This window comes from Canis lupus, chromosome 6 (assembly GCF_003254725.2).
Source record: "Canis lupus dingo isolate Sandy chromosome 6, ASM325472v2, whole genome shotgun sequence".
NCBI lineage: Eukaryota > Metazoa > Chordata > Mammalia > Carnivora > Canidae > Canis > Canis lupus.
The window spans coordinates 10,793,856-10,816,869 of record NC_064248.1 but is presented as its reverse complement, the minus strand read 5'-3'; the positions used below and the strand labels follow the sequence as shown (position 1 = coordinate 10,816,869).

Below are 23,014 nucleotides of genomic sequence, written 5' to 3'. Positions count from 1 at the left end.
GTTTCTCATTTCCCATCAAGGGTAGGGGAAGAGGCAATCACCAGGTCGTCAGCTTTCCCCACCAGGAAGGGGACTGGGTTGGCAATTCCACAGTTTACTGGGCTGATTTTTACTGAATTCCCCTGCTCTCTACTCCAAGGTTTATTCCTTCCTGCTGGTGTTTTCACATGGAGAACTCCTCTGATTCAATATAGCCTAAGATTAAATCTCCAGTCTGCCAGGCAGGGGGAGCTGCTGGTAGTAGTGGTGGTTGGGGTAGGAAAGGGAACCGGGCAGTTTAACTTGTGTAACTCCTATACTACCCCTAGGTATGCCCTCCATCCCCACCTTCTGTGGGACTGCTCCTCAGCCTCTGGAGTTCTCTGGGGGTGAATGGTTCAGCTCTCATCAGTACTCCCATTGCAGACTCTTTATGTTTTCTTAAGGCAGCTACTACTCCTCTGTCCATTTTCTGTTTTCCCCAAATTTTCTTAGGCCTTTGGCCAGCCTTTTACAATATGGATTTAGGAGGTTCCCCCCCTCTTTCCCTTTAAGTTCTCTTGCTATCACTTCAATGTATTCTTAGAAGAAAAAGAAAAGTCATGGTCAATCTGTTGTGCTTAACTGGAAGTCTATTCATCCTGTGTTATTAGAGCCAGTTATCTGTTTGAGCTGCATTCACAACCAGTAGCCATAAAGCTCCAAAACCAATGATGACTCCCCTATTAGTCTCTCTGCAAGACGGTAAGCCTCAATACCTGATGATCACAGGGATCTGTGGCCACAGCTGCTATTTCTATTATCTTTTCTCAGTTCCCTTGTTTTTAGGCTTATTTTGAAATCACTTAAAATTCACAAGAAGTTGTAAAAACTGCACAGAGTTCTCAGGTATGCTTCCCCCAATGCTAACTTATATAACCATAGTATATTATCAAAACCAGGAAATTGACACTGGTACAACACTTCTTAGCTAAACTATAGACTTTATTTGTATTCACCAATTTTTGTATCACTCATTTGGGAAAGGGGTGCACTGTTTCTATGAAATCTTACCACATGTATAGATTTGTATAATCATCATTACAGTGATAATACAGAATTGTTCCCGTAACATAATGATCTCCCTCCCTTGTGCTACCCCTTTATAGCCATACCCTCACCACCATTCCTGGCAACCACTGATCTCAATCACTGTAATTTTGTCATTGTGAGGATGTTATATATTTTTTTTTTTTGTGAGGATGTTATATAAATGGAATCATATAATATGTGACCTTTGACACTGACTTTTTCACTCAGCACAATGTCCTTAAGAACCATCCATATCAATGGATGTATCAATGTATCAATAATTTTTTCCCTTTTTTGACTAGTAGTATCCCTTAGTATGGATGTATCACAGTTCATACATTTGCCCACTGAACATTTGGGATGTTTATAGTCTCCAGCAATTGCAAATAAACCTGATATGGACAATCACACATATTTTGCGTGTGTATGTGTGTGTGTGTGTGTGTGTGTGTGAACATAAGTGTGCATATCTCCAGGATAAATATCTAAGAGTTCAGCTGCTGCGTCATATAGGTGTATGTTTAACTTTGTAAGAAACTGCCAAACTATTTTCCAGAGTGCCTGTGCCATTTTACATTACCATCAGCAATGTAGGAGATTTCATAATTTAAAAAATCTAAGAATTTCATTAAAAAATAATCACTTTTTAATAAAAAGATACTACTTTTCAAATATCATTAAAAATTCTTATAATAATCTTATGACACCAAGTCTGGATGTTGAGAACATAAGTTCTGATATAAAAGAAAAAACTTTTAAAAACATTTAGAATTCTCTTTTAAGATTTTATTTATTTATTCATGAGAGACAAAGAGAGAGAGGCAGAGACATAGGCAGAGGGAGAAGTAGGCTCCCCATGGGAAGCCCAATGTGGGACTCAATCCCAGGACACCAGGATCACGACCTGAGCCAAAGGCAGATGCTCAACCACTGAGCCACCCAGGTGCCCCCATGTTAAATTCTTGTAATAAAAAAAAATAAAAAAATAAAAATAAATTCTTATAATAATCTTATGAGGCCAAGTCTCAATGGGTAAGAATATAAGGAAAAAGATACAGAACTAACCCTGTCTACTAGCATATAAACAGTCATAAAAAGAAGCCCAGATCTATGTTCTTTAAGATTATTCTGAATTCAGCTTACCCAAATGAGGGAAAAATATAATTTGGTTTCTTGATAAAATTCTTGAAATGTTTACATGTTAGGTCTTATCTTAAAATATGAACAATGAATTAATGAGAACTTCCAAAATTAACACCAAGCATAAACCACTACCCAAATGATGCTACTGGGGAAAAACAGGTTAACTAATAAGACCTGGAACTACATTAAGCTTCAGAGAAAACAATACAAGAGTTTTTAAGCTTCTAAGTTCAACATTCAATTCCTCATTATTTAGCTTTAGGTACAGAAATTTTTCCCCCAGAAACTTTGCCCCCTTTGAACAGTGGAAAATCCATTTCAACCCTGGCTGTTGGCCATTAATCTAGTTATTTTAGCTGAAGTACATGTATTTTTAAACCCAGGAACAAAAAGGCAGTGCTGCCTTTGTATTCCATGATCTGTAAAATTTCACAAGTAGCAGTGGATATCTTTGTGAATTGGATGGGTCCCACATTTTTTTTGAGAGGGCAGCTGTCCTTTCATAGGTCACATGCTGTGTTAAGGCTTGTTAAGACCTAAATTTTTTTATATAACCTAGGATTTAGAGAAAAATCACCAGTAGTAATTAACTAATCTATTTTAATTTAGGTTTGGCACTAAGAATAAAAGGTTTAAGATACAAAGTATAAAAGGTATTAATGATCCAAGAAACACAATTTTGTTACAATCAATAACAAAAGCTTAGTATGTATTCTATCTGTTATCGCGGGCAAGGAGGATAATTTCCCAAACCAATTTCAAACACGATGACTTTCATTTCCATTCAAAGATCAATATGGATAGTCTAAGCTATAATAACTGGTGATATCACTGTTCTACTTGTGCTGTGTCTCATATGAAGAGGAATTGGTTCTAAGACAAAAGCTCAATCAGCGGGATAGGAGAATCAACTGTCAGCTGTTCCAAATAAAATGTTGACAAACAGGCTACTCAGAACCTACAGGCACTTTCCACCAGATTTCTAGCTGGCCCGTTTATCTCATTCATTTCTCTCTGCTTCCTGTAGACCTACACATCATAATTTTAAAATGAATTATACAATCTCATGATGGTTTTAACTTCCTCACTATTCAGATTTTTCTTTCATTTTTGAAATATTATTACCTTTACCAATATGGAACTATAGACTATGAAGCATAAATTAATACAATTATGACTAGGCAGATAGTTAAACTGAGCTGACTTTAAATTTCTAAGAATTGGGGACGCCTCGGTGGCTCAGCGGTTGAGCATCTGCCTTTGGCTCAGGTCATGATCCCAGGGTCCTGGGATTGAGTCCCACATCAGGCTCCCCGCAGGGAGCCTGGCTTCTCCCTCTGCCTGTGTCTCTACCTCTCAGTGTCTCTAGTGAATAAATAAATAAGATCTTTTTTTAAAAAATTCTAAGAATTGGTTTCTTTTTCCAATTCTCTACATGACCAAGGACAAATTATTTGATATTTCAGTGTTTTATTTTTCTGAGTTGAAAAATGCGGGTAATATTTACACTAGAATAAACTCTTAACAGTGATTTAAAAATCTCAAATAGAGTTTTATAACACACTTCAGATAACATAATTGTCCTTGAAATTTTCAATATTTTATTCTATACAATCTCATAAATTAATCCAGCAATGTTACAAATGCTTAAACTAATCAAGGAACATTCTAATTTCATGTGACAAGATTATCTGTTAATAAGGATAAACTGTGGGGGAATACTTCTAGATAGACATCATTTGATTGTTTTTTTGTTTTTTTTTTTTTTAAAGATTTTATTTATTTATTCATGAGAGATACACAGAGAGAGAGGCAGGGACACAGGCAGAGGGAGAAGCAGGCTCCATGCAGGGAGCCCGATGTGGGACTCGATGTGGGACTCGATCCCAAGACTCCAGGATCACACCCAACCCTAGGCAGGCGCTTAATTGCTGAGCCACCCAGATGTCCTGATAGACATCACTTGAAAATCTTCTTCCCTCCTTGTGTTGTTTGTTGGAAGCTGCTGTTCCTGTACTAACATCATCAGTACTTGATTATGTCCTCTGCCTTTAGGGAAAATATTAGTGAGTAAATTTGGCAAAAGAGCAGTTGCTTGTAGGCTAACAGATGGTCAGAAGAATCCTGTTTTCCATACCCATCTTGAATGGGAAGCACAAACCAAGTAAAGGAAAATAAGACAACAGAGATGTTTTGTTTGAAGCATTAAGTTACAGCAAAAATACACAAGATTCAAATTTATAAAACACAAAATGCTTATCAGCCAAATGTAAATAGTATTTTGGTTTCCCTTCAGTTTGTATTATCTATCTACGCTACTAGCTATCAACTTGCAGAATATATCAATTTGTATTATCTATCATTTGTTACCTGCCATCCCAGTAGCAATGGGTCTGGGGAACACGGGATAAAAAAACTCTGAAAACAACTTGGGCAAATTAAATCACCACCTCACTAAGCCTCAATCTCCTCCTCTATAAAATGTAAATAATGATCATTTGGACCTCATGTGGGGTATGAAGATTCAGTGAGATAATAAGTACTATTTATAGAAGACTGATGTGCTTTTCCAAGCACTTGACATTTAGTGCACACCGAATCAATCGTAGTAATTAATTTTGCAAGACAAAAGCTCTAAAATATTAGTCAACTCTTCAAATGGATGAACAGTCCCATTTCCACAGATGTTTCCAGATACTTCACTTCCTGTCTGTAACATGAAAATAAGTGATACTGGCTATTCTACCTTGAAGCATCACATCAGGACAAGAGAGACCGTGAATATATAAACCTCTAAAAAAAAGTGTGGGGTACAAAGGAAATTGAAGGTGTTTTTATTCAGTTGAGAACATTTTATTCCTTTTTTTCCATTTGGGATACACTTTGATGTTTATGTAGTGCTATTTTTCAGGCTCTATGCTTATTTTCTTTTTAGAGGATTTCTTGTAATATTACTCTTGACTTTTTATGAACATCTTCTAATAGCAGTAAAATATTGACCAATTCTACTCAGGCAAACAAATATGTGACCTTCTTCTCTTTCCCTTAAAAAGAAAAGAAAAAGATTCCTCAACTACCTGTGTCCTCACAGGTATAATGGTTAACACTACCATATTGATTTCCTTCAGTGTGAAGGAATTAAAACATTGCAGAACAATATTACCAAACCACAGGATGCTTTAACCACCATGGCCAAGTCTCCCCAGAGAACTATCAATTAAGAATGCTGTTCATTTTCTACTTTTATACGTACATATATTTAGTTATGAATGACCTATACTTTTGCTTCATGCATTTTAATAAATGGTATCATAATACATTTCACTCTTATATTTTTTTATTCAGTATTATGTTCCCAAGAGCTGTCCACCTCATTATCTATTGACTGGTCTATTCCTATTTTACTTCTGTAACTTCCCACTGTGGTAGCTAGCTTTAGGTGTCTGCATGCCAGGTACCCAGTCAGTCAATTAGATACTAATGTGGGTGTTGCTCTGAAGAAATTCTATACATGTGGTTAACATCTATAATCAGTTTAAGTATTATCCTCAATAATCTGGGTAGACTTCATTTAAATCAGCGGAAAAGCCTTTAAATAAAACTACGGTTTCCCTGAGGAAGACTCCATTCTGCTTAAGCCCTGCAGTGTACGCTTCTAGCCTGTCCTACAGATTTCAGACTTCCTAGCTCTCACAATCAATTAGGCTAATTTCTTTACTTCCTGATTGGCATTTAGATGGCTTATAAGTTTTGGCTAATATAAAGTATGTGGCAAGGGACTATACACATCTCCTTGTACACACAGGTACAAAGAAATTACCTAGAAAAATAATTGCTAGGACATAGGGTATGTGACAAATTTTTCAATTTTGTTAGATACCACCAAACACCCTGGAGAAAGAAGCTGTAGTAACGTGTGCTCCCATAACCAGCTGTCACACTTTTTTTCCTATGAGTGAAAAATAGTACCTTTTATAAAGAACCTTAACTGCTTCCCCTGTCAGCATCAAAAAAGTATACATGACTGAAAATATCTGATAGAAAAGAAACAAGGAAAGGTAGTTTACTCATACATTATCATGGTTTTAGCCTCAACTCTCACAGATTAACGTTATCAGAGTGTTATCCTTTTAACAGTAGGGTAGGGCACGCAAAGCCTGTGTATTTCCCATAATCAAGCAGGTTTGGGCTCTGGCCACTCCCTCCTCTGCCTCAAATCACCGTGCTCCAGGCACAGTGGCCTCTGGGCTGTTCTCGGAACAGACCAAACCCATTCCCACAACAGGGATTTTGTACTTGCTCTCCTTCCGCCTGAAGGCTCTCCTCCTGGACACCCAGCCACCAGTCTTTAGCTCCAAACCTCTGAGACACTTTCCTCCACTTGGCTCCTACCATGTCTAGTAGGACCTCTAACCTCCCACCATCACCCCCTAACTCTGTTCCTTGCTTCTCTTCCTTCAAAAGGCTGTTCACTACCCCACAGGATACAACCAATCTGTTTAGTGTTTCCTTAACAGGAATTGCATATAAAATAAGGCCAAGGACCTGTGGCATCAAGAACAGTGCCTGGACCACCAATGCCCAAAATGTACTCAGCAGCAGTTTTTGATTATTGTTGTTGTTACAGAAGAGATGTATGTGCTCATGGATGAATCAAGCTGCACGGTGTGCCCTCAGCTCATCTGAACATAATGCAACAGACACAATGACCCAGCGGGCCAATTAGCCATGAAAATCAGGCATGAGGTAATACACTGCTTGTAACTTCATTAGCTCAAAGTAACAGCTCCAACTGAGGGTCACAAAAGTAGTAAGGCTCTGCTCTATACCTACTAAGTCCTAACAAGCTTACAAAATCTGAAAATGCCAGGGTTTTCCTTGTGAATTTTGCCTTCCCAACTCTATGTTTCTCCAAGTTGGCTTTTAAATTACTTTTTAAGTATTAGACAGTAACGTGGCCCTCAAAAAAGTATCTTGTTAGGGGCACCTGGGTGGCTTAGTCAGTTAAGCAACTGGCTCTTTGGGCTCAGGTCATGATCTCAGGGTCCTGGGATCAGGCCCCATGTCAGGCCTGGCACTCAGTGTGGAGTCTGCTTCTCCCTCTCTGGAAATGTTCACCAACTGGCGAACAGATGAACAAACACGGTACACCCATAAATGGATTATTCAGCCATAAAAAGTAATAATGTACCAATACATACAACATGGATGAACATCATGCTGAAAGAAGGTAAGTCACACAAGACCACATATTATATGATTCAATTTATATGAAATACCTAGTAAGACAAATCTATAGAGACCAAAAATACATTAGAGGTTGCCTGGGACTTGGGATGAGAATGAAGAATGACAGCCATGGTCACAAAGGACCTTTATAGCATGATGAAAATGTTATAAAATTGGATTGTGGCGATGGTTGTACAATTCTGTTCCTTTTACTTAAAAAAAAAAAAAAAAAACCACAACACCCCACTGAATTGTACACTTATAGTGAGTGATTTTTAATGAATTACACTTCAATTAAGCCTTTTTTTTTGTTTTTGTTTTTTAAAGGAAAATAGCAGTAACAAAAACCCTTGACTCTCCTTAACGTTCCAGGCTGCTAAAGGCTCAGGCTTTAAATCCTTAATGCTATGGAATGTCACAAAGCTATGTGTCTTTGTTCATTCCTTGGTTCGTTCTAACTAGCCTGCCCACAAAGAGCCAGAGATGCAGGCCATCCACTGTACTTTGTGAACGCTGGTCCAAGACCATACAGAAAACTCCTACTGGTCTGCAATCATTTATGCCCATGTACCTGTTAGCAGGAACTTCTCCTCCTAGAGTGAAAATCAATTAGATCCATTAGTAGAAAAAGATAACCCAGCTATTTTGAGGCAAATCTCCTGCTGGATTAGCAGCTGTCTTTCCAGCTATCATTGGGGAAGGAGTTTGGCAAATGTCTCTCCAGGCAAAAAAAAAAAAAAATCCTTTCTGTGTCCTTCAGTAAGGGTAATTTCATTGGAAATCTTTAGCTCACAGATAAAATTCTCCATAAAAGTTTCTATGACTTAGACATTGTTTTGCCTACATTCTTCCTTTCCACTCTCCCCCTCACATCCAGGCTTTGGTTTATAAGTTTTTTTGTTTGTTTTTTAGATTTGAGAGACTGTGTGTGTGCGTGCACACACTCACACACACACACACACAAGCTGGGGGGTGGGTGGAGGGGGGTAGGCAGAGGGAACAGCAGACTCACCGATGACCAGGATCCCAGACCATGAGATTATGACCTGACCCGAAGGCAGATGCTTAACTGACTGAGCCCCTCTGGTGTTCCATAAGTAATTATTTCTGCAAAAGTGGTTCTTCAGAGTGCAAAAGGCATGCCAGAAATGAAGCCACGACACCCTCAGGGTTACATGGCTCCATCCCTTGCAACATGACCTGAGCAAGAGAAGCTGCTGGGCCAGTGATCAGCAAAGCACAGGGCCATCTCTTTGGGCTTAGCTTCTCTTGGAAGAATGTTCTCCAAAGGTTCTGAGAGCACCTATTAGATCATGAGCTCCTTAAGAACCAACTGAGTGATGAGACCCAGTGTAATCATCCAGAAAATTATGTATTGCTACCTCTTAAGATACATTACCAGAAGCAATAACATTTCCATGACCTTTTATTTCACTGTTCAAAGAAAGACTTCTTTCACAAACTCCACTTTCTCTATTCTCTCCTCATTTAGGCAGCAAGAATTGTAGACGCAAAAGCAGTTAAGAGGGTGGCCCCAGTGGCTCAGTGGTTTAGCACCGCCTTCAGCCCAGGGCATGATCCTGGAGACCTGGGATGGAGTCCCACATCAGGTTCCCTGCATGGAGCCTGCTTCTCCTTCTGTGTCTCTGACTCTCTGCGCTGTGTGTATTCTCATGAATAAATAAATAAAATCTTAAAAAAAAAAAATAAAAGCAGTTAAGATGCTTAAAAAGATCCCATACTGGCAGGAGAAAAGAAGTATGTTCTTGTAACTGTTCAAGCCTTTTGGATGAAATTATCAAACCAATCAAGAGAATTCAGTCCCAGAGCTATCCCACTCAGTAAATTAGTATAAGAATCTAGGTACTCAATTGTTTTGTTTTGATTGGGGAGGGAGAAACATGTCACAATCTGAGTTCATGACCATCCTTGATAAAGTAACTGGAAGAAAAAGTCATGGCCTGAATCCTGTTCAATAGTACAAAGTATCATTCTACTTTAAATACTAGACAAAAGTTTTACATTTGTCTGTAGATTTTAAGATTTTATTGATTGATTCATAAGAGACACAAAGAGAGAGGCAGAGACACAGGCAGAGAGAGAAGCAGGCTCCATGCAGGGAGCCCGATGTGGGACTCGATCCTGGACTTGAAACCACTTTCCCTTATAGTTTAAATGCACACTTTTATACTGGGTCTAATGTCCAGGTGCTATATAGAACACGACTAAGTTATAGATTTTCATGGCAGGGTGAAGCTACCTTTTGGGGCTGAAAACAGGCGTTCCTAACCTTAGCAATTAGCAAGCTATCAGACACTATAACTATGTCTGGCCCACCCTGGCCTTAATGGGACAAAGTATTTGGGGACCCTACCCCAGAATTGAAGTAACTTCTGGACCTTGCACTTCAGAGGGAGTAATACCTGGGAGAATGAAGAAAAAAAATCACTTCTTGAAATTCCAATTATGAAGACATCAGTTTTCTTTTTTCTGCTTGGTTCACAGAGGTGCAGGTTCCCATTTTTAAGAATGGAAACATAATTCCCCCCATAGCTACAGTACCAAGATGACAATTACATAACTCTCAATCAGAATCTGAAAATGGGCCTCTCTTCTAGTATCTCCTATGGGTGGGGAGTAAGAAGGGTAGTATGGCAAGTTTATACAACATGTATTTAGGTTTCATTCCACTAACTATAAAGTCTTCTCATGTTTGGGCCTTTGAAACTACTATATATGTATGTGTTCAATCTTTTTTATATACCTACAATGAAGTGAACCCTGTCCTATGCTGGACATACAGAACACAAAGATGAATGAGGAAAGTATTCTAGCTCTTGTAAATGCATAGTCTAACAGGGAAACAGGGGGCGCCTGGGTAGCTCGGTTGGTTAAGCATCTGCCTTTATAGCTCAGGTATAAGATAGCTCAGAGTCCTGGGACAGAATCCTGCATCAGGCCCCCTGCTCCATGGAAAGTCTGCTTCTCCCTCTTCCTCTGCCTGCCACTCCCCCTGCTTGTGTGCACACCCACGTGCTTTCCTCTCTGTCAAAAAATAAAATCTTTAAAAAAAATAGGGAGACAGGTATTTAAAAAAAAGGCAATTCAGATTGACATGTTAAAAATAAATGCAAATATCTTTAATATTATATATCAGAAATACATAATTTTATCACAAATTAGTATCTATTAAGGAAACAGCAATGATTAAGTTACTGTCTTTTAAAAATTTTTTTAAAGATATTTATTTATTTATGAGATACACAGAGAGAAAGAAAGAGAGGCAGAGACACAGGCAGAGGGAGAAGCAGGCTCCATGCAGGGAGCCCGACGTGGGACTTGATCCCAGGTCTCCAGGATCAGGCCCTGGGCGGAAGGCAGCGCTAAACCACTGAGCCACCCGGGCTGCCCAAGTTACTGGGTTTAAAATAGCTGTCAACAGATATATACTTTGAAGGCTATAGAGCACACTAGACTATTTGGTTGAGCGTTCTTACCTGCCTACTTATTGTTTTTAAAAGGTGTGTCATGGAATAAAAAGCAAGCAACGAATTTACAGGAAAGCATTCTCAAGTGCTGAGTTGCATTTGTTTAGAAAGCCCTTAAGTATGCAACAGGAACTTTACTAGATCAAAGTACTGATGATTTCATACAGCAAATAACATTCTCTTTTTAGTTCCAAATGCTATTCTTACATCATATCTCAAATAATTCTAGTTGAACTTCCCTCACCCAGGCCCTGTAAGATGGGTTATTCTGTTCTGCATTAAAATTGCAGCCCTGGGACACCTGTGTGGCTCAGTGAAGTGTCCAGAATCTGACTCTTGATTTCAGCTCAGGTCATGGTCTGAGTTGAGGGATTGAACCCAGCACGATGCTCTGTGCTCAATGCTGCTCAATGAGGAGTCCGCTTGGGATTCCTTCCCTCTGCCCCTCCCCCAACTCACCGGGGTGCTTGCTTAAAATAAATCTTAAGCCTGCAGCCCTTGCAATCTGAAAAATACTGTTCAAAAACATAATTTAAAAATACTTTCAGTTCATTACATGTAGTTCTCAGATACCAGTGAGAGGAATCAAAACTTTTTTTTTTGTTTCTCATCTAATTCTCTTATTTATACCCAACTTTCCAAAGACTTCTTACAACCTGCCTTAAAAACTCCTCTTGAACTTAACCTGCACATGCATTTATTTTCTCCCTTTCTTCCAATAAAATAAAGTCCAAAGAACTAAATTGATAAAGACTGGATCCCTGGGAGAGAGGGTGGGGAAGAAGCAAGGAAACATAACGCAATATTGGGCAAGCCAAGGAGGAAGGGAAATGCTGGACAGATGAAAACTTTGGCATTTTTGTCCTGTCATAAGACATAAACTCTAGAAAAGCACAGACTGTTTTCTTCTCCAGTGTGGTTCCTAGTGGTGATCATAGTGCTTGGCACAAATGTGGTACATAGGAAAACTGGCACATCTGTAACAGGTGCTCAGAACATCATAGCTATTACTACCAGTGCTAGCTCAGTCCCCCTGGCCACCAAGGTGAGGATTTTAGCTACAACTGTGTGATAAACATAGATCTTCCGTATTCAACAAATTTTTCTGAGTTCTGTGCACAGAATTGAGGGATTCAAAAAAAAAAAAAAAAACCCTCAAGAAGTGTATAGCTCATTGACAGAAAAATGTGTACCAATAATATCAACACTATTCTTTTATCAAATATTTACTCAGTGCTGCCTCTATGGCAGTCAGTCTACTAGATACTGGGGATAAGCAGTAAGCAAAATAGATGAAAATCAATGCTCTTATGGTGGCTACACTCCAGTAAACACATGCTTCTGCTAACAATTAACACACTAAGAGCTTTCATGTATTATAGTGTTCAATCTTCACAATAACCAGAGGTAGATACTACTATCTTTAAGTACAGATGAGAAAATTGAAGCACAAGGTCAAATGGAGGAATATGACTTTAAGTACATACAAAAATCTGGGATAAGACAAAAGAATGGACTGGTTAGCTGCATAAGCAGTCTTCTCAAAGAGTTTAACAATTGGACTGAGTGTCCTGTAAGAACGTTTTGCATATTTTAAATGTGTTTACATGTTTATACATTTAGAAATGTTGATGTCCTGCACCAAGCTGCTCTGAGCGTTAAGATGAAGCCCATGACAAAATATACCATTTGATCAATTAAAACCATTCAAGTTTTATTAAAACAAACAAACCCACACAGATAGGGGCACCAGCTGACTCTCAGTTGGTAGAGTGTGTGACTCTTGATTTCAGAGTTATGAGTTCAGGCCCCATGTAGGCATAGAGCTTAATTTTAACATATATATATTTATCTTTTTATATATATTTATATATACATAGATGACATATATACATATAAAAGCACTTAAGTAAAAGGAATTATCATTGTGATTTTCCCGGTTTTCCTTTACCATTTGAGTTTCTGTGCCCAGTAACAGATTGGTCAGTGAGCTTAGGTCTCATGCATCTGTACCTGATAAGAATACGAAGATGACCAGGGTTGTCTCCTGCAGTCTCCCTCCACACAGGCAGAGGCTTCCCTTCTCCTAACTCAGGATGGGGCTGCTCCAGCCTCAAGGCCAAAGAGAAGCACTTAGAGTGGCTGGTAGCCAGATACATCATCTGAGATCTGTTCTGACCCCCAACTCCAACCTTTTCCATGTTTATTATTCTAGACATGTTTATGTGTTCTAATCATCTGAACTTTTATCCTTACTTACCTCTGACAAGTTATTACTACTTTTGTACCTTTTCTTGTCCTTGTTATTACTGCTTTTATACCTTTCAAGTATACAGTTGCATCTAAAAGGATCAGCTGCTTATAACATCAGAAAAAGACTCTTAAAAGATAGCTATAAGAACTGGAATTTCAGGGTTCTCGGTTTTGTTGCATTCTCTTCTGCTGCATTCAGTCTCAGGTTAGTAAATGTTAAAGATGTACTCCAATAAGCAGTAATTAAGAGAAAAACAGTGAGACTTTAGGTTTATCTTTGAAAGGTCAGAAAATGGCACATTTTAGCTTAGTTTTCAAAACTTCTTACCCATTAAAATGGTACATCAATTTCTTTTTTAAAAGCTTAAAATTATAAAAGTAATCCACTTACAAAAGAAAATGTAAACACTCTAGAAGGCAGAATAAAAGTGACAAGTAAGTCTCCTTCCCCCTGCCCTATAGTTTAACCTCTGCTATACTTGGGTATTTTTAGTGAAGAAATTGCTCTTGTTTAGGGACTTTTAAACCTCCAAAGCACCATATAAATAGTTTAAGCAATAAACCTGAGGGCATCTTTACCCCTAGGCTGCTCTCCTTAAAGCACAGGTAGCTCTAAAAGGCTGGGAGCAATCAGATCTCTGAGAAGTGCTCATTTGTTTTGTTCCTTGGATTGGGAACACCTCCTGGTAATATTTTTCATTTATTTTTGAATGAGAAAGGAACCAGCAACTTTTTATCTCATTTACATAAATCTCACCTGTATCCATAAGGATGTGAGGCAGCTATTAAAACCAGAACACAGTCTCTAAAATAATAATAAACCAGAAAGACAGACTCAAGGTCTGAAGTATAAAATCAAGGCTGAGGAAAATAAGAAAATACACAGGCCTCAAGAACCACAGAGCTATAATTATTCTGTACACATCTCTAAGTACAAAGTTTATGGGGGAAGTTATACTCAATAGCAGAAGATGTGGAATCTCAGGTATCATCCTGGTCAATGTTCACATGCTATTATACATTATAGCTATACATGTTTTACTAAAAAAACAAGAACAAAAAACCCTGTATAGGTTATAAAAAAGGAAGTGGCTTTGAAAGACCTACTTAATTGGTTGGGGTTCAAGAAAGGTACATTCTCACAGAATCAGATTAAGTATAATTTGGGGCATGTTTTCCAGAGGGCATTTTGCAATGTGTAGCAAATATGCTTTAAATTGCACCTACCCTTTGACCCACAACTCCCTTCTGGGCATTGAGCTTAAAGAAAACATCCCGGATTTATGCAAAGCTTTACTTACAATGATGTTTGGTACAGTGCTTTAATAGCAAAGTGCTGGCAGCGATCTTATGTCCGGTAAAAGGGGACTGGATCAATAAATTGTTGATAAAGAACGGAATACTGTGGAGTCAGCAAGCTGATGAGGCACAGATTACTGACTGACACAGACAGATGGACTAAAAACTATCACAAAGTGTGACAGTAAGAGTTAATATTGTTCTCTCTGGATTGTGAGATCCAGATGACTTACTTTCAGTGTGAATTCCACAATTTTTGTGAATAATTTTCTAGTATCAGAAAAATACAGTTTAAAAAGCCTCAGAGATTAAAACCAACACACACATAAAAAACATATAATATGGGGATCCCTGGGTGGCGCAGCGGTTTGGCGCCTGCCTTTGGCTCAGGGCGCGATCCTAGAGACCCGAGATCGAATCCCATGTCGGGCTCCCCGTGCATGGAGCCTGCTTCTCCCTCTGCCTGTGTCTCTGCCTCTCTCTCTCTCTCTCTCTCTGTGACTATCATAAATAAATAAAAATTAAAAAAAAACATATAATATGAATGTGGGAAATGCTGAGAAGCAGGATTTGGGGGATTTGTTCTCCAGCATGTACAATGTAAGTGGGGGAAAAGACCCAAATTAAAATGGTCATTTCCTTCAGAAAGTACTATTAGTCTTGAAGCCTCTTAACTGTAACTCACTGAAATTCTTTTTAAAAAACTAGTCTATTAAGCCCATAATAGTAAAGTAAGTACATTTTCAAGAGAAGTCAAGCAGAAAGAAAGGGAAAGGTGCTTTAATACTCAAATGAACAAGAAAATTCAATTAACTGTAACTCTGCACCCCTGCCCCAGCATTCATTTGTTAAAACATGGCTCTTCTATGCCTTGAAAACCCCTTATGCAATAAAACCTTTTGATGTGTTCAACTACAATAGTTTTAGAGCCTACTAAACTTAAATTTGTTTTACTTTACTGAATACCACAGCTGAATGGCCTCTCTCAGACCCACATTCCCTAGGTTCTAGGTTCTACTTTCTGACCGGAAGTACCCCTTAGGGAGTCAGCCTTCAGCAGATTGCACTGCAGGCATCCAACCAGCAAACCTGGGGCAGTTTTGTTTTGAATTTTAAAATCTTATTTGCATACACTCAAACTGTATTTTTCTGATACTAGAAAATTTCCAAAATTTTTGTGAATATTCACACTGAAAGTAAAAGGAAAGAAATTATCAGCTGTTGCCAAGAATGAGCTATTGGAACTCTGGTACAACTATTTTGGAAAACTGCTAAATACTCAAATACTTTATAACCCAACAATTCCACTCCCATGTATGCATATACCCATGAAAAATGAGGGCCTATGCCCATCAGGCATGTACTAGAACGTTCATAGCAGCACTATTCACAATATCCTGGAGTAGTCTGAAAACAATCTGAAAGCCTCTCACGAGAATAGATAAATGGTGATATATTTGCCTAGTACAACACTACACAGTAATAAGAATGAACTACAATTACTCCAACAGGGGTATATCTTACAAACACATTGGGTGAAAGACGTCAGATGACATGGGCCAAACTAATCAGTGCTGTTGGACGTTAAAGAGAGTAGTTATCCTGGAGGAAGCACAGTGACTGGAAGGGGGCATAAAAGGGACTTCAGGAGGGCTTGGTCATGGTTTGTATCTTGATCTGGATGTTGGTTATACACATGTGTTCAGTTAGAGATGATTTTGGGTTTTTGGGTTGTTTTTGTTTTTGTTTTTTTTAGTTAGAGAGGATTTTGTGAGCTATATACACCAAAGCACACCTTTCAAAATGTATAATTCAATAAAATGTTTAAGAAATAAAATTTACTTGCAAATGTCAACAGATAAGTTAATGTTTCTGTAGCTTTTATAATAATTTTTACTTTTGAACTACAGAATAAATAGCTGTGTGGAATGCTGATGAAAAACAAAAATCCAATTTGTTGGAATTCCATGCACATTAGGTTTCCCCTGCAGGTCTGCCTGTGGCTCATTATAACGGAAGTGCCAGGCAAGAATTAATGCCCATTACTGGAATAATGTAACAAATGTAAACTCAAAAGCAACCTGAAACTTATAAATGGTATCACCTGGCCAAGTGTTCCCAGCCTCCCAAGCTTCATAATAAAGGACATTGCTCTGTCTACATAGTAATAATGTTATCATAGTTCTAAAACCTCTTTCCAATCAGGAAAAAATGTATGACAGAAAAAGACAACCATTGTTTGTCTTTCTATTTTCATTTTACCAGACAAAAAGCTACAATACGGGGCTGTTTAGTTTAATATTTGATACCTGGCAACTCTTTCTGCTGCTGCTACTGGCACCTGATTCTTACTGTCCCCTTTTATGGTCATCATGGAGCCAAGAGCAATGTCTGGGCCTTTGCAAATCCCATTTTATCTTCAGCATACCTGAAGAAAGTAGTGTTCTGGGAACAGATGAAGCGATCAAATAGTGTATACAGCTATTGCAATAAACACACAAGACAACTGAAACCTTCACAAGCTGGACCTGTATACCACAGTCCACACTGGAAGACAACTAGGTAGGGACTTTCACTTCCACATCTCCAATTAAATCCAAGTCCAGAAAATAAAGAACCATTAAAAAAACAAAACCCAGTATACATGCTGAGATGCTTGCTTGACCCGATTAAAGAACAAAAGTACCTCATTTTTTTATTAAACAAATTTTTGTTCAAAACAAAGATGGTGGACAAAATGGCAGAAAATCCTGACATCTTAGATCACCAAATTATGAAAAGGCATTTGATTTGTGAATTTGTTGCTCACTAGAGACTAAACTACTTTTCAAAAAGGAGAGGGATGGAAGCTGGCAGGGTAAAAAGCATGTGGATACTGGTCCCTCCTAGACTTTTGGGCCTCAGTTTCTCAAAAGTAACAAAATCCACATCCACCTCCAGGGTTGATGTATAACTAGAATGAAACAAATGCTCTATGTAAAGTATCAAGTAATAGCCTAGGTATTTACTAAATAAATCAAATAAATGTTCACATAATCAACAAACCCGCACACCTACTACATGCCCAGTAACTGTTCAGAATATAACAAAGCCAAGCTCTTTTCCTTTGGGAGCTAATATTCTAGTTGGAGAGGGATGAGAGATAAATGAATGTTCATGTAAAATGTCCTAAGCACTACACAGGAAAGGTAAAGTTGGGTGGGACTGGGAGATGGATGGTGTTGTCTACAATTTTGAAGAGTTGTTTGAGCAGACCTCTCTGAGAAGATGACATTTAAACAAAGACTTGGGATCCCTGGGTGGCGCAGCGGTTTGGCGCCTGCCTTTGGCCCAGGGCGCAATCCTGGAGACCCAGGATCGAATCCCACATCGGGCTCCCGGTGCATGGAGCCTGCTTCTCCCTCTGCCTGTGTCTCTGCCTCTCTCTCTCTCTCTGTGACTATCATGAATAAATAAATAAAATCTTTAAAAAAAATAAAAAATAAAAAAAAATAAACAAAGACTTATGTGCCCTTTTCTCCCTCCTTTTTAAGTGACATTTTTCCTCTTCGCAGCTGCTTAGCAAAAGTAAAATAGGTATAGATGACCTCATACTCATCTGTCCTCAACTTCCTAAGACTTTAGCAGTTGTAAGTTCTAGGAAGGTTGTGGTTACTCTTAATTAAAGGTTTTTTTGAACTTTACTTCTTCCTCATACCACTAAAGCATGTACTCATCAGAAAACCATGCAAAATCACAAGTAAGCATTGAGGGCAAATTATGGGCATACTATGTGGATATGGGGAGGAATCTTTGGCTGAACTCTAATTAGCAACAGTAACATTACTTGACATTTTGGGGCTTATTATCATACCATTTGTTTATGAAGCCATAAAACACACATCCTCCTGGGATTCAGTATGGGTCTCTAGTAGTCATTTGTCTAAGTACACATTTTAGAAAACTCAGCAAATGTGTAAATAAATACTGAAAGATATTTGATACTGCATACAGAGAATTACACTTTATAATCCCCTACTTTTCCCCAAAGAATTTATTCCTTTATTTCAAAGTTGGAGAAATTTGAGTATTAAAAAAAAAAAAATCTAAAATCCATACTAGCAAGTCATTAAATCTCATTTGCAGGTGCTTTTGTCAACACACCTGCTTATATTTCTATTAGCAAAACACTGTAGACTGTTAGGTAACATAAAGGAAATCGCTTAAAAAAAAAAATTAGATTCAGTCAGTTAAGCATCCAACTCTTGATTTCTGCTCAGGTCATGAACTCAGGGTCCTGAGATTGAGCCCTGGCATCCAGGCTGCGTGCTAGACATGGAAGCTGCTTAAGATTCTCTTTCCCTTTTCCCCTCCATCCTCCTCCCTCCCTCTCTAAAAATAAAATGAATTAATTTAATTAAATAACTAGACTCATCACACTGTGAGTTTACAACATTAAGCTTAAATTGTTTTTAGCTTTGGTTGTCAGGGGGGTGGGGTGGGGAAGAACTCAATGAGGTGGTGGTGAAGGATTTCAGGATTTCAATCAGATCTGCAAATGTAAAATTTCACTATGCATTTCCATCATAGCCAAAACATGAGCCAGCAGTATTCACTTCGTAGACTATATATATATACTTGCTGTCTGGAGCTGTAAATTCTTTTATCGTCACTCAACATAAAAAAACATGTTCCCAAAACGTGAATGAAAAAATGGTGATTAAACTTTATCAATAAACATTTGTGAGCTTTTAAAGATTTTTTTAAAAAAAATTTTGATTCATGAGAGACACAGAGAGGGAGGAAGAGAGGTAGGCAGAGGGAGAAGCAGGCTCCCCACAGGGAGCCCAACGTGGGACTCCATCCGGGTTCCGAGATCACGCCCTGAGCCAAAGGCAGATGCTCAACCACTGAGCCACCCAGGTGTCCCACATTTGTGAGCTTTTAATATGTTTTAAGACACCTGGGAATGGAGAGCAGTAACTGGTCTCTAATGTTCAGTGTATAACTTCTCAAACCATAAAAATGACCTACACTGCCTGTTGTCTATAAATATGTATAACTCAAACTGTGAAATCCATACGTTTTGCATCCTGCCCCAGTTCTTTGGGGTTGGCACTTGTGGCACTACAAATCACTTGGGTACAGCCCCTCCACTGAGTCATTGTTAAAAGTGAAAGGAAGAAGTGGGAAGGGGGGGGGGGAGCAAAAGTTACTTCAGAGCATCTGATTGCTTGTCTCAAATTGATCTATCATCCTAGATTCAAAGATAGATGCGCCTGTCTTCTTGGAGGCAACTTTGGTGTTCACGTGGTTTTGTGCCCCACTGGATATTTAGACTGCCTGAAATCTGCAATGATCTGCGTTCCTCAACTGCATACTTTCCTTAACTGACAGTTATCAGAGTAGCTCCAATTCCCCCAAGTCTAAAAATGTTTTATTTACACACTGTCAACCCCAACCATCTTCAGAAATCATTTAAAATATTAACAAACTCAATACAGATGTAAAATCCTAACATTCCAATTTCTGGGAATTCTAAAAATTGCCCTCTATTAAGACAATACAGTCACTTAGAGACCAAAAATGCTGTGTCAACTATGGATACCATATCTATCCAAGAAGTATAATTCACGTTGCCTATTTGTGCCTGATTTCCGATGAAGGGAATCAATATTTTGAACTCAAAGGATAGATTACGCGTGTACTTTCAAGCTTTTCCTTATTCTTATCCTACAACAGGCAATAAACCTCTCTGATTTCAGGAATTCACGCAGACCTTGCACGAGGGCTTAAAAATAAAATCTATAAAAGTGACCACACTGCGGGCATTAAAAATGGCTGCAATTTGGAGAAGTTGTGTTCGACGAGCCGACGCCGAATTAAAACCAAAGTCGTTTTGCAGATGATTAAACACGTATCTTATTTCAACTGGAATTCATTTACAAGTACTTCGCTGGCCACTAATCCTAAATCTGTGTCTGTTTCTGGGGAAAAAACGCTCTTCCGCGAGGAACGCAAGTTCAGAAGAGTGACCGTCAAGGCGTTCCTGAAGGTTAGGTGGATCTCGTCAGGTCGCGGCGGGAGCGGACGGCGGGAGCCCGCGGCGCCCCCCAGAGGCGCCCCCGGCGCGGCCAGAACCCCGCCGCCGGACCCCGACGCTGCTCTCGCGTCCCGGGCAGCTCGGCCGCGGCGGCCGCGCCGGCGCGACTCGCACCCGGAGGGGAAGCGGGGCAGCGGGGCAGCGGGCCGCGGCCCCCAGGCACCGGGCAGACCCCTCCCGCCTCCGCCGTCCCCCGCCCCTCTACCCGTCCCGCGGCGCGGTGAGTGCAGGAGGGCGTCTCCAGCGCCGGGAAGGGGGCGGGGAGGGTGTTCCCGCGGGAAGTCCCCCCTCGTCCCTGCCTCCCCCCCGGCGACGACCGCGAGCCGGCCCGGGCCTCCCCGAGCCCCCCGACTTCCATGGGCCCCGGCCTCCCCGCACCCCCGGCCGTGCTGAGCTCGCTTACCCGGTAGGTGCTCTCCGTGAGCCGGTTCACCTCCTCCGGCCCCCGCGACATGGCTGCAGCCGCCCGGCGAGCCAACGCGGGAGGACGCGGCCGGGCCTCGTGGCCGCCCGAAGCCTGGGAGGCGGGAGCGCCGGGGCGCGGCTGAAGGGCCCTCGAGGGTCGGCTACTGCCACAGCCGTCGGCGCCGAAGTGCCGCCGCGCTCCTCCGCCGCCAAAATGTCAAAACTTGTAGCGGCGCCGCCGCCGCCGCCGCCGCCGCCGCCGCCCGTGAGGAACTGAGGAGAAGCGGCCTGACGCGGCTGGGCGAGCGCGGCGGGCGGAGCGGCCCCACCTGAGGCGCGCCGGGCGGGCGGGGCCGGGGTGGGCGGGGCGGCCCCACCTGAGGAGCGCGGGGTGGGCGCGGCCGACAAGCCGGGGCGGGCGGGGAGAAGGCGGGCCGAGCCGGGGTGGGCGGGGCAGCGAGCCGGGGTGGGCGGGGCGGAGGCGAGCGCGGCCGAATGGGCGGGGCGTCCCCACCTGAGGCGCCCGAAGCGGGGCGGCCACCCCTCGCCCTTTTGCGGCGGTCAGAGAGCTCCGGTGACGCAGCGCCTCGGCCTCGGGTCCCGCGAGGCGTCGGTACCTCGCGATGCTGTTCTTCTTGGACAGAGCCCGCACGGGGAGCGGTGAGGCCCCGAGACCCATGTTTTCCCCGGGTGCCCCTCAGTGCTGTCTTTTGGGGGCTGCGAGAAGAGGGAGCCACTTCTCCCGGTTGTATCAATTTCCCTGCTTGACCCTCGTCCTGAGCACCTCACTCGCTGACGCCAAAGATCGGAGAGATACCAGGGCATGGGCTCTCAGAGACGGAGGAAAGGGCTGCCACCTGTAGTTTTGGAGGCTCCCGATGTATTAGAAACTTAATAAATGCCGAGATCTGGTTGCAGAAACTGCAGGGCGTTTTTAAACTTTGCATTAAGAGTGAGCTTTAACTCAGTGCAGTACAGCTGTGCTCTTCACGAGATCCTTACTAGATTTAAGAAACCGTGATGAGCTGACCTGTTGTGGAGGTAACTCTTCCTTGGGGCGCTCAGTGTGAGCAGGTGCGTGGGTCCTGAGGCTCCCTAATCCGTCGGCGCCCCAGCCCCAGCCCAAACCCCGAGGATCCAGAAGAACAGGCTTCTCCCAGCAGGAACCACGGCTTGATATCTGAGACATCCTCCCAACAAGGAGGTCTTCTGGTTTTTGAATTTTTTCATTTGGGTGCAATTGCATATTTTATGAACTGTCAGGATATGAGGCTTCTAACCCGCTCTTGTGATAAAGTGCAATTGGAAATGTACACAAAGGAGGCAGTGTGTGGTGGGGATGAGAACTAGGAGAAAGAGATGCAGCTGGACTTAGAAATAACCCCTTGGACTCTGGGACAATGTTATCAGGTTTTGCAAGTTATAAAACATCATGCTTGGGAATTAAAAGATGATATATTCTTGGATATTGGGGGAAACAACACATCAGCCCTAGGTTGCAGGCAGTGGAAGCAGCTGCCTCTTTCCTTAACAGATTTCTAGCATTTGACTCCTAAGATTTGCCAGGTAGGTTTCATTTGCCATATTGAGATGAACTCATGACCTTATAATTACCACCAATATGTATTAGGCTCTCCAAGTATGTCTGCTGGTTTTCATTTAAGCTTGAAAATCCGTGTCTTAACTTTGCAGTTCACCTTTTGTCTTAGCACTAACCTCTGTGCCTTCTGATGAACGGGGTCATTTCACTCTCTGCTGCAAAAGTCAGTCAACCCAGGAGCTAGAAAGACAGCAGAGGCTTAACCTTTAACACCCCACAGCTCAGCGGTGTAGTTCAGAGTCAGAAAAGAGAGATTTACAAGCCATCATAAAAGTAGCAAGTATTTCAGATGGCCTGATTTGATTGCCAAGGTTGAAATTTGACCAAAGGACCAGGTTCATAACTGTATGCAAATTGGCAAACAGATACTCAGTCTTATTTAACTTTCCTTTATGGAAATAATTTCCTGGTTAGGATCATCCTGGTCCTTTAGAAAGTCTTTCAGAATGGTCAGTTCTTAGTCTG

General features: G+C 41.0%; 1 protein-coding gene across 6 annotated transcripts in view; it reads right to left on the bottom strand.

Moving 5' to 3' along the window:
* The window catches only part of BAIAP2L1 (BAR/IMD domain containing adaptor protein 2 like 1), an 86,997-nt gene extending 65,698 nt beyond the window's left edge, over window positions 1–21,299 (bottom strand). For 4 of the 6 annotated variants that reach the window (XM_049111140.1, XM_049111141.1, XM_025426205.3 and 1 more), the window contains exon 1: window positions 20,948–21,299. In XM_049111140.1, the coding sequence (XP_048967097.1) occupies window positions 20,948–20,998 (51 nt within the window). In that variant the 5' untranslated portion in view covers window positions 20,999–21,299. The remainder of the gene's footprint in view (window positions 1–20,947) is intronic. The other 2 variants (XM_049111143.1, XM_049111142.1) reach the window with 1 other exon arrangement.
* Between the last annotated feature and the right edge of the window lie 1,715 nt (window positions 21,300–23,014).